At 61.2% G+C, this 12,500-nt stretch overlaps 1 protein-coding gene across 1 annotated transcript in view; it reads right to left on the reverse strand.

Moving 5' to 3' along the window:
- LOC140406583 (ankyrin repeat domain-containing protein 13D-like) overlaps positions 1 to 12,500 on the reverse strand; it is a 30,893-nt gene that overhangs the window by 1,770 nt on the left and 16,623 nt on the right. Inside the window, exon 3 of the mRNA XM_072494583.1 lies at positions 11,246 to 11,328. Within this exon, the coding sequence (XP_072350684.1) occupies positions 11,246 to 11,328 (83 nt within the window). The remainder of the gene's footprint in view (positions 1 to 11,245; positions 11,329 to 12,500) is intronic.

Genomic DNA, 12,500 nt, shown 5'->3' on the forward strand with positions numbered 1-12,500 from the left:
GCCCCTTCTCCAGCCCGTTACACAGGAACAGGAGGAGGCCCCCTTCAGCCCCTTCTCCAGCCTGTTACACAGGAACAGGAGGAGGCCCCATTCAGCCCCTTCTCCAGCCCGGAACACAGGAACAGGAGGAGGCCCCATTCAGCCCCTTCTCCAGCCTGTTACACAGGAACAGGAGGAGGCCCCATTCAGCCCCTTCTCCAGCCTGTTACACAGGAACAGGAGGAGGCCCCATTCAGCCCCTTCTCCAGCCCTTTACACAGGAACAGGAGGAGGCCCCATTCAGCCCCTTCTCCAGCCTGTTACACAGGAACAGGAGGAGGCCCCATTCAGCCCCTTCTCCAGCCCTTTACACAGGAACAGGAGGAGGCCCCATTCAGCCCCTTCTCCAGCCTGTTACACAGGAACAGGCGGCCCCATTCAGCCCCTTCTCCAGCCCGTTACACAGGAACGGGAGGAGGCCCCATTCAGCCCCTTCTCCAGCCTGTTACACAGTAACAGGAGGAGGCCCCATTCAGCCCCTTCTCCAGCCTGTTACACAGGAACAGGAGGAGGCCCCATTCAGCCCCTTCTCCAGCCTGTTACACAGGAACAGGAGGAGGCCCCATTCAGCCCCTTCTCCAGCCTGTTACACAGGAACAGGAGGAGGCCCCATTCAGCCCCTTCTCCGGCCTGTTACACAGGAACAGGAGGAGGCCCCATTCAGCCCCTTCTCCAGCCCGTTACACAGGAACAGGAGGAGGCCCCATTCAGCCCCTTCTCCAGCCTGTTACACAGGAACAGGAGGCGGCCACATTCAGCCCCTTCTCCAGCCTGTTACACAGGAACAGGAGGAGGCCCCATTCAGCCCCTTCTCCAGCCCTTTACACAGGAACAGGAGGAGGCCCCATTCAGCCCCTTCTCCAGCCTGTTACACAGGAACAGGAGGAGGCCCCATTCAGCCCCTTCTCCAGCCCTTTACACAGGAACAGGAGGAGGCCCCATTCAGCCCCTTCTCCAGCCTGTTACACAGGAACAGGAGGCCCCATTCAGCCCCTTCTCCAGCCCGTTACACAGGAACGGGAGGAGGCCCCATTCAGCCCCTTCTCCAGCCTGTTACACAGTAACAGGAGGAGGCCCCATTCAGCCCCTTCTCCAGCCTGTTACACAGGAACAGGAGGAGGCCCCATTCAGCCCCTTCTCCAGCCTGTTACACAGGAACAGGAGGAGGCCCCATTCAGCCCCTTCTCCAGCCTGTCACACAGGAACAGGAGGCCCCATTCAGCCCCTTCTCCAGCCTGTTACACAGGAACAGGAGGAGGCCCCATTCAGCCCCTTCTCCAGCCCGTTACACAGGAACAGGAGGCCCCATTCAGCCTCTTCTCCAACCCGTTACTCAGGAACAGGAGGAGGCCCCATTCAGCCCCTTCTCCTGCCTGTTACACAGGAACAGGAGGAGGCCCCATTCAGCCCCTTCTCCGGCCTGTTACACAGGAACAGGAGGAGGCCCCATTCAGCCCCTTCTCCAGCCCGTTACACAGGAACAGGAGGAGGCCCCATTCAGCCCCTTCTCCAGCCTGTTACACAGGAACAGGAGGCGGCCGCATTCAGCCCCTTCTCCAGCCTGTTACACAGGAACAGGAGGAGGCCCTATTCAGCCACTTCTCCAGCCCGTTACACAGGAACAGGAGGAGGCCCCATTCAGCCCCTTCACCTGCCTGTTACACAGGAACAGGAGGCCCCATTCAGCCCTTCTCCAGCCCGTTACACAGGAACAGGAGGAGGCCCCATTCAGCCCCTTCTCCAGCCTGTTACACAGGGACAGGAGGAGGCCGCATTCAGCCCCTTCTCCAGCCTGTTACACAGGAACAGGAGGCCGCATTCAGCCCCTTCTCCAGCCCGTTACACAGGAACAGGAGGAGGCCCCATTCAGCACCTTCTCCAGCCCGTTACACAGGAACAGGAGGAGGCCCCATTCAGCCCCTACTCCAGCCTGTTACACAGGAACAGGAGGAGACCCCATTCAGCCCCTTCTCCAGCCCGTTACACAGGAACAGGAGGAGGCCCCATTCAGCCCCTTCTCCAGCCTGTTACACAGTAACAGGAGGAGGCCCCATTCAGCCCCTTCTCCAGCCTGTTACACAGGAACAGGAGGAGGCCCCATTCAGCCCCTTCTCCAGCCTGTTACACAGGAACAGGAGGAGGCCCCATTCAGCCCCTTCTCCAGCCTGTTACACAGGAACAGGAGGAGGCCCCATTCAGCCCCTTCTCCGGCCTGTTACACAGGAACAGGAGGAGGCCCCATTCAGCCCCTTCTCCAGCCCGTTACACAGGAACAGGAGGAGGCCCCATTCAGCCCCTTCTCCAGCCTGTTACACAGGAACAGGAGGCGGCCACATTCAGCCCCTTCTCCAGCCTGTTACACAGGAACAGGAGGAGGCCCCATTCAGCCCCTTCTCCAGCCCTTTACACAGGAACAGGAGGAGGCCCCATTCAGCCCCTTCTCCAGCCTGTTACACAGGAACAGGAGGAGGCCCCATTCAGCCCCTTCTCCAGCCCTTTACACAGGAACAGGAGGAGGCCCCATTCAGCCCCTTCTCCAGCCTGTTACACAGGAACAGGAGGCCCCATTCAGCCCCTTCTCCAGCCCGTTACACAGGAACGGGAGGAGGCCCCATTCAGCCCCTTCTCCAGCCTGTTACACAGTAACAGGAGGAGGCCCCATTCAGCCCCTTCTCCAGCCTGTTACACAGGAACAGGAGGAGGCCCCATTCAGCCCCTTCTCCAGCCTGTTACACAGGAACAGGAGGAGGCCCCATTCAGCCCCTTCTCCAGCCTGTCACACAGGAACAGGAGGCCCCATTCAGCCCCTTCTCCAGCCTGTTACACAGGAACAGGAGGAGGCCCCATTCAGCCCCTTCTCCAGCCCGTTACACAGGAACAGGAGGCCCCATTCAGCCTCTTCTCCAACCCGTTACTCAGGAACAGGAGGAGGCCCCATTCAGCCCCTTCTCCTGCCTGTTACACAGGAACAGGAGGAGGCCCCATTCAGCCCCTTCTCCGGCCTGTTACACAGGAACAGGAGGAGGCCCCATTCAGCCCCTTCTCCAGCCCGTTACACAGGAACAGGAGGAGGCCCCATTCAGCCCCTTCTCCAGCCTGTTACACAGGAACAGGAGGCGGCCGCATTCAGCCCCTTCTCCAGCCTGTTACACAGGAACAGGAGGAGGCCCTATTCAGCCACTTCTCCAGCCCGTTACACAGGAACAGGAGGAGGCCCCATTCAGCCCCTTCACCTGCCTGTTACACAGGAACAGGAGGCCCCATTCAGCCCCTTCTCCAGCCCGTTACACAGGAACAGGAGGAGGCCCCATTCAGCCCCTTCTCCAGCCTGTTACACAGGGACAGGAGGAGGCCGCATTCAGCCCCTTCTCCAGCCTGTTACACAGGAACAGGAGGCCGCATTCAGCCCCTTCTCCAGCCCGTTACACAGGAACAGGAGGAGGCCCCATTCAGCACCTTCTCCAGCCCGTTACACAGGAACAGGAGGAGGCCCCATTCAGCCCCTACTCCAGCCTGTTACACAGGAACAGGAGGAGACCCCATTCAGCCCCTTCTCCAGCCCGTTACACAGGAACAGGAGGAGGCCCCATTCAGCCCCTTCCCCAGCCTGTTGCAGGAACAGGAGGAGGCCCCATTCAGCCCCTTCTCCAGCCTGTTACACAGGAACAGGAGGAGACTCCATTCAGCCCCTTCTCCAGCCCGTTGCACAGGAACAGGAGGAGGCCCCATTCAGCCCCTTCTCCAGCCTGTTACACAGGAACTGGAGGCCCCATTCAGCCCCTTCTCCAGCCCGTTACACAGGAACAGGAGGAGGCCCCATTCAGCCCCTCCTCCAGCCCGTTACACAGGAACAGGAGGAGGCCCCATTCAGCCCCTTCTCCAGCCTGTTACACAGGAACAGGAGGAGGCCCCATTCAGCCCCTTCTCCGGCCTGTTACACAGGAACAGGAGGAGGCCCCATTCAGCCCCTTCACCAGCCTGTTACACAGGAACAGGAGGAGGCCCCATTCAGCCCCTTCTCCAGCCCGTTACACAGGAACAGGAGGAGGCCCCATTCAGCCCCTTCTCCAGCCTGTTACACAGGAACAGGAGGAGGCCCCATTCAGCCCCTTCTCCGGCCTGTTACACAGGAACAGGAGGAGGCCCCATTCAGCCCCTTCACCAGCCTGTTACACAGGAACAGGAGGAGGCCCCATTCAGTCCCTTCTCCGGCCTGTTACACAGGAACAGGAGGAGGCCCCATTCAGCCCCTTCTCCAGCCTGTTACACAGGAACAGGAGGAGGCCCCATTCAGCCCCTTCTCCAGCCCGTTACACAGGAACAGGAGGAGGCCCCATTCAGCCCCTTCTCCAGCCCGTTACACAGGAACAGGAGGAGGCCCCATTCAGCCCCTTCTCCAGCCTGTTACACAGGAACAGGAGGAGGCCCCATTCAGCCTCTTCTCCAACCTGTTACACAGGAACAGGAGGAGGCCCCATTCAGCCCCTTCTCCAGCCTGTTACACAGGAACAGGAGGAGGCCCCATTCAGTCCCTTCTCCAGACTGTTGCACAGGAACAGGAGGAGGCCCCATTCAGCCCCTTCACCAGCCTGTTACACAGGAACAGGAGGAGGCCCCATTCAGTCCCTTCTCCAGCCTGTTACACAGGAACAGGAGGAGGCCCCATTCAGCCCCTTCTCCAACCTGTTACACAGGAACAGGAGGAGGCCCCATTCAGCCCCTTCTCCAGCCCGTTACACAGGAACAGGAGGAGGCCCCATTCAGCCCCTTCTCCAGCCTGTTACACAGGAACAGGAGGCCCCATTCAGCCCCTTCTCCAGCCTGTTACACAGGAACAGGAGGCCCCATTCAGCCCCTTCTCCAGCCTGTTACACAGGAACAGGAGGCCCCATTCAGCCCCTTCTCCAGCCCGTTACACAGGAACAGGAGGAGGCCCCATTCAGCCCCTTCTCCAGCCTGTTACACAGGAACAGGAGGAGGCCCCATTCAGCCCCTTCTCCAGCCTGCTACACAGGAACAGGAGGAGGCCCCATTCAGCCCCTTCTCCAGCCTGTTACACAGGAACAGGAGGCCCCATTCAGCCCCTTCTCCAGCCTGTTACACAGGAACAGGAGGAGGCCCCATTCAGCCCCTTCTCCAACCCGTTGCACAGGAACAGGAGGAGGCCCCATTCAGCCCCTTCTCCAGCCTGTTACACAGGAACAGGAGGAGGCCCCATTCAGCCCCTTCACCTGCCTGTTACACAGGAACAGGAGGCCCCATTCAGCCCCTTCTCCAGCCCGTTACACAGGAACAGGAGGAGGCCCCATTCAGCCCCTTCACCTGCCTGTTACACAGGAACAGGAGGCCCCATTCAGCCCCTTCTCCAGCCCGTTACACAGGAACAGGAGGAGGCCCCATTCAGCCCCTTCTCCAGCCTGTTACACAGGGACAGGAGGAGGCCGCATTCAGCCCCTTCTCCAGCCTGTTACACAGGAACAGGAGGCCGCATTCAGCCCCTTCTCCAGCCCGTTACACAGGAACAGGAGGAGGCCCCATTCAGCACCTTCTCCAGCCCGTTACACAGGAACAGGAGGAGGCCCCATTCAGCCCCTACTCCAGCCTGTTACACAGGAACAGGAGGAGACCCCATTCAGCCCCTTCTCCAGCCCGTTACACAGGAACAGGAGGAGGCCCCATTCAGCCCCTTCCCCAGCCTGTTGCAGGAACAGGAGGAGGCCCCATTCAGCCCCTTCTCCAGCCTGTTACACAGGAACAGGAGGAGACTCCATTCAGCCCCTTCTCCAGCCCGTTGCACAGGAACAGGAGGAGGCCCCATTCAGCCCCTTCTCCAGCCTGTTACACAGGAACAGGAGGCCCCATTCAGCCCCTTCTCCAGCCCGTTACACAGGAACAGGAGGAGGCCCCATTCAGCCCCTCCTCCAGCCCGTTACACAGGAACAGGAGGAGGCCCCATTCAGCCCCTTCTCCAGCCTGTTACACAGGAACAGGAGGAGGCCCCATTCAGCCCCTTCTCCGGCCTGTTACACAGGAACAGGAGGAGGCCCCATTCAGCCCCTTCACCAGCCTGTTACACAGGAACAGGAGGAGGCCCCATTCAGCCCCTTCTCCAGCCCGTTACACAGGAACAGGAGGAGGCCCCATTCAGCCCCTTCTCCAGCTTGTTACACAGGAACAGGAGGAGGCCCCATTCAGCCCCTTCTCCGGCCTGTTACACAGGAACAGGAGGAGGCCCCATTCAGCCCCTTCACCAGCCTGTTACACAGGAACAGGAGGAGGCCCCATTCAGTCCCTTCTCCGGCCTGTTACACAGGAACAGGAGGAGGCCCCATTCAGCCCCTTCTCCAGCCTGTTACACAGGAACAGGAGGAGGCCCCATTCAGCCCCTTCTCCAGCCCGTTACACAGGAACAGGAGGAGGCCCCATTCAGCCCCTTCTCCAGCCTGTTACACAGGAACAGGAGGAGGCCCCATTCAGCCCCTTCTCCAGCCTGTTACACAGGAACAGGAGGAGGCCCCATTCAGCCTCTTCTCCAACCTGTTACACAGGAACAGGAGGAGGCCCCATTCAGCCCCTTCTCCAGCCTGTTACACAGGAACAGGAGGAGGCCCCATTCAGTCCCTTCTCCAGCCTGTTGCACAGGAACAGGAGGAGGCCCCATTCAGCCCCTTCACCAGCCTGTTACACAGGAACAGGAGGAGGCCCCATTCAGTCCCTTCTCCAGCCTGTTACACAGGAACAGGAGGAGGCCCCATTCAGCCCCTTCTCCAACCTGTTACACAGGAACAGGAGGAGGCCCCATTCAGCCCCTTCTCCAGCCCGTTACACAGGAACAGGAGGAGGCCCCATTCAGCCCCTTCTCCAGCCTGTTACACAGGAACAGGAGGCCCCATTCAGCCCCTTCTCCAGCCTGTTACACAGGAACAGGAGGAGGCTCCATTCAGCCCCTTCTCCAGCCTGTTACACAGGAACAGGAGGCCCCATTCAGCCCCTTCTCCAGCCCGTTACACAGGAACAGGAGGAGGCCCCATTCAGCCCCTTCTCCAGCCTGTTACACAGGAACAGGAGGAGGCCCCATTCAGCCCCTTCTCCAGCCTGCTACACAGGAACAGGAGGAGGCCCCATTCAGCCCCTTCTCCAGCCTGTTACACAGGAACAGGAGGCCCCATTCAGCCCCTTCTCCAGCCTGTTACACAGGAACAGGAGGAGGCCCCATTCAGCCCCTTCTCCAACCCGTTGCACAGGAACAGGTGGAGGCCCCATTCAGCCCCTTCTCCAGCCTGTTACACAGGAACAGGAGGCCCCATTCAGCCCCTTCTCCAGCCCGTTACACAGGAACAGGAGGAGGCCCCATTCAGCCCCTTCTCCAGCCCGTTACACAGGAACAGGAGGAGGCCCCATTCAGCCCCTTCTCCAGCCTGTTACACAGGAACAGGAGGAGGCCCCATTCAGCCTCTTCTCCAACCTGTTACACAGGAACAGGAGGAGGCCCCATTCAGCCCCTTCTCCAGCCTGTTACACAGGAACAGGAGGAGGCCCCATTCAGTCCCTTCTCCAGACTGTTGCACAGGAACAGGAGGAGGCCCCATTCAGCCCCTTCACCAGCCTGTTACACAGGAACAGGAGGAGGCCCCATTCAGTCCCTTCTCCAGCCTGTTACACAGGAACAGGAGGAGGCCCCATTCAGCCCCTTCTCCAACCTGTTACACAGGAACAGGAGGAGGCCCCATTCAGCCCCTTCTCCAGCCCGTTACACAGGAACAGGAGGAGGCCCCATTCAGCCCCTTCTCCAGCCTGTTACACAGGAACAGGAGGCCCCATTCAGCCCCTTCTCCAGCCTGTTACACAGGAACAGGAGGCCCCATTCAGCCCCTTCTCCAGCCTGTTACACAGGAACAGGAGGCCCCATTCAGCCCCTTCTCCAGCCCGTTACACAGGAACAGGAGGAGGCCCCATTCAGCCCCTTCTCCAGCCTGTTACACAGGAACAGGAGGAGGCCCCATTCAGCCCCTTCTCCAGCCTGCTACACAGGAACAGGAGGAGGCCCCATTCAGCCCCTTCTCCAGCCTGTTACACAGGAACAGGAGGCCCCATTCAGCCCCTTCTCCAGCCTGTTACACAGGAACAGGAGGAGGCCCCATTCAGCCCCTTCTCCAACCCGTTGCACAGGAACAGGAGGAGGCCCCATTCAGCCCCTTCTCCAGCCTGTTACACAGGAACAGGAGGAGGCCCCATTCAGCCCCTTCACCTGCCTGTTACACAGGAACAGGAGGCCCCATTCAGCCCCTTCTCCAGCCCGTTACACAGGAACAGGAGGAGGCCCCATTCAGCCCCTTCACCTGCCTGTTACACAGGAACAGGAGGCCCCATTCAGCCCCTTCTCCAGCCCGTTACACAGGAACAGGAGGAGGCCCCATTCAGCCCCTTCTCCAGCCTGTTACACAGGGACAGGAGGAGGCCGCATTCAGCCCCTTCTCCAGCCTGTTACACAGGAACAGGAGGCCGCATTCAGCCCCTTCTCCAGCCCGTTACACAGGAACAGGAGGAGGCCCCATTCAGCACCTTCTCCAGCCCGTTACACAGGAACAGGAGGAGGCCCCATTCAGCCCCTACTCCAGCCTGTTACACAGGAACAGGAGGAGACCCCATTCAGCCCCTTCTCCAGCCCGTTACACAGGAACAGGAGGAGGCCCCATTCAGCCCCTTCCCCAGCCTGTTGCAGGAACAGGAGGAGGCCCCATTCAGCCCCTTCTCCAGCCTGTTACACAGGAACAGGAGGAGACTCCATTCAGCCCCTTCTCCAGCCCGTTGCACAGGAACAGGAGGAGGCCCCATTCAGCCCCTTCTCCAGCCTGTTACACAGGAACAGGAGGCCCCATTCAGCCCCTTCTCCAGCCCGTTACACAGGAACAGGAGGAGGCCCCATTCAGCCCCTCCTCCAGCCCGTTACACAGGAACAGGAGGAGGCCCCATTCAGCCCCTTCTCCAGCCTGTTACACAGGAACAGGAGGAGGCCCCATTCAGCCCCTTCTCCGGCCTGTTACACAGGAACAGGAGGAGGCCCCATTCAGCCCCTTCACCAGCCTGTTACACAGGAACAGGAGGAGGCCCCATTCAGCCCCTTCTCCAGCCCGTTACACAGGAACAGGAGGAGGCCCCATTCAGCCCCTTCTCCAGCTTGTTACACAGGAACAGGAGGAGGCCCCATTCAGCCCCTTCTCCGGCCTGTTACACAGGAACAGGAGGAGGCCCCATTCAGCCCCTTCACCAGCCTGTTACACAGGAACAGGAGGAGGCCCCATTCAGTCCCTTCTCCGGCCTGTTACACAGGAACAGGAGGAGGCCCCATTCAGCCCCTTCTCCAGCCTGTTACACAGGAACAGGAGGAGGCCCCATTCAGCCCCTTCTCCAGCCCGTTACACAGGAACAGGAGGAGGCCCCATTCAGCCCCTTCTCCAGCCTGTTACACAGGAACAGGAGGAGGCCCCATTCAGCCCCTTCTCCAGCCTGTTACACAGGAACAGGAGGAGGCCCCATTCAGCCTCTTCTCCAACCTGTTACACAGGAACAGGAGGAGGCCCCATTCAGCCCCTTCTCCAGCCTGTTACACAGGAACAGGAGGAGGCCCCATTCAGTCCCTTCTCCAGCCTGTTGCACAGGAACAGGAGGAGGCCCCATTCAGCCCCTTCACCAGCCTGTTACACAGGAACAGGAGGAGGCCCCATTCAGTCCCTTCTCCAGCCTGTTACACAGGAACAGGAGGAGGCCCCATTCAGCCCCTTCTCCAACCTGTTACACAGGAACAGGAGGAGGCCCCATTCAGCCCCTTCTCCAGCCCGTTACACAGGAACAGGAGGAGGCCCCATTCAGCCCCTTCTCCAGCCTGTTACACAGGAACAGGAGGCCCCATTCAGCCCCTTCTCCAGCCTGTTACACAGGAACAGGAGGAGGCTCCATTCAGCCCCTTCTCCAGCCTGTTACACAGGAACAGGAGGCCCCATTCAGCCCCTTCTCCAGCCCGTTACACAGGAACAGGAGGAGGCCCCATTCAGCCCCTTCTCCAGCCTGTTACACAGGAACAGGAGGAGGCCCCATTCAGCCCCTTCTCCAGCCTGCTACACAGGAACAGGAGGAGGCCCCATTCAGCCCCTTCTCCAGCCTGTTACACAGGAACAGGAGGCCCCATTCAGCCCCTTCTCCAGCCTGTTACACAGGAACAGGAGGAGGCCCCATTCAGCCCCTTCTCCAACCCGTTGCACAGGAACAGGTGGAGGCCCCATTCAGCCCCTTCTCCAGCCTGTTACACAGGAACAGGAGGCCCCATTCAGCCCCTTCTCCAGCCCGTTACACAGGAACAGGAGGAGGCCCCATTCAGCCCCTTCTCCAGCCTGTTACACAGGAACAGGAGGAGGCCCCATTCAGTCCCTTCTCCAGCCTGTTACACAGGAACAGGAGGAGGCCCCATTCAGCCCCTTCTCCAGCCTGTTACACAGGAACAGGAGGAGGCCCCATTCAGCCCCTTCTCCAGCCTGTTACACAGGAACAGGAGGAGGCCCCATTCAGCCCCTTCTCCAGCCTGTTACACAGGAACAGGATGAGGCCCCATTCAGCCCCTTCTCCAGCCTGTTACACAGGAACAGGAGGCCCCATTCAGCCCCTTCTCCAGCCTGTTACACAGGAACAGGAGGCCCCATTCAGCCCCTTCTCCAGCCTGTTACACAGGAACAGGAGGCCCCATTCAGCCCCTTCTCCAGCCTGTTACACAGGAACAGGATGAGGCCCCATTCAGCCCCTTCTCCAGCCTGTTACACAGGAACAGGAGGCCCCATTCAGGCCCTTCTCCTGCCCGTTACACAGGAACAGGAGGAGGCCCCATTCAGCCCCTTCTCCAGCCTGTTACACAGGAACAGGAGGAGGCCCCATTCAGCCCCTTCTCCAGCCTGTTACACAGGAACAGGAGGAGGCCCCATTCAGCCCCTTCTCCAGCCTGTTAAACAGGAACAGGAGGATGCCCCATTCAGCCCCTTCTCCAGCCTGTTACACAGGAACAGGAGGAGGCCCCATTCAGCCCCTTCTCCAGCCCGTTACACAGGAACAGGAGGCCCCATTCAGCCCCTTCTCCAGCCTGTTACACAGGAACAGGAGGAGGCCCCATTCAGCCCCTTCTCCAGCCAATGACAGTGAGAATACAGATGGAGGTTTTTACCGTTCTAACTGTGATTCCTCGTCCAACGGGATTGGCGGGTTAGATCCAGGTCTGCTATTGGTCAGTGCCTCCCAGATTGTGACCTATCAGGAAAAAGGAGAGCAGCAACGTGGACACAAATGTGTGAAAACTGACGCACCCAAACTGACCCGATCACTCAGCACCCTCCCACCCAGACCCCCACCTCCCACCCAGAACCCCACCTCCCCCCCAGACCCCCACCTCCCCCCCAGACCCCCACCTCCCACCCAGACTCCCACCTCCCACCCAGACTCCCACCTCCCGCCCAGACCCCCACGTCCCACCCAGACCACAACCTCCCCCCCAGACCCCCACCTCCCACCCAGACCCCCACCTCCCCCCCTGACCCCCACCTCCCACCCAGACCCCCACCCCCCCACCCAGACCCCCACCTCCCGCCCAGACCCCCACCTCCCGCCCAGACCCCCACCTCCCGCCCAGACCCCCACCTCCCACCCAGACCCCCACCTCCCACCCAGACCCCCACCTCCCACCCAGACCCCCACCTCCCACCCCCACCTCCCCCCCAGACCCCCACCTCCCCCCCAGACCCCCACCTCCCACCCAGACCCCCACCTCCCACCCCCACCTCCCCCCCAGACCCCCACCTCCCACCCAGACCCCCACCCCCCCACCCAGACCCCCACCTCCCACCCAGACCCCACCTCCCCCCCAGACCCCCACCTCCCACCCAGACCCCCACCTCCCACCCCCACCTCCCCCCCCAGACCCCCACCTCCCACCCAGACCCCCACCTCCCACCCCCACCTCCCCCCCAGACCCCCACCTCCCACCCAGACCCCCACCCCCCACCCAGACCCCCACCTCCCCCCCAGACCCCCACCTCCCACCCAGACTCCCACCTCCGACCCAGACCCCCACCTCCCACCCAGACCCCCGCCTCCCACCCAAACCCCACCTCCCCCCCAGACCCCCACCTCACACCCAAACCCCCACCTCCCCCCCAGACCCCCACCTCCCACCCAGACCCCCACCTCCCCCCAGACCCCCACCTCCCACCCAGACCCCCACCTCCCACCCAGACCCCACCCAGACCCCCACCTCCCCCCCAGACCCCCACCCAGACCCCCACCTCCCACCCAGACCCCCACCTCCCCCCCAGACCCCCACCTCCCACCCAGACCCCCACCTCCCACCCAGACCCCACCCAGACCCCCACCTCCCCCCCAGACCCCCACCTCCCACCCAGACCCCACCCAGACCCCCACCTCCC

This window comes from Scyliorhinus torazame, unplaced genomic scaffold (genome assembly GCF_047496885.1).
Source record: "Scyliorhinus torazame isolate Kashiwa2021f unplaced genomic scaffold, sScyTor2.1 scaffold_673, whole genome shotgun sequence".
NCBI classification, from domain to species: domain Eukaryota; kingdom Metazoa; phylum Chordata; class Chondrichthyes; order Carcharhiniformes; family Scyliorhinidae; genus Scyliorhinus; species Scyliorhinus torazame.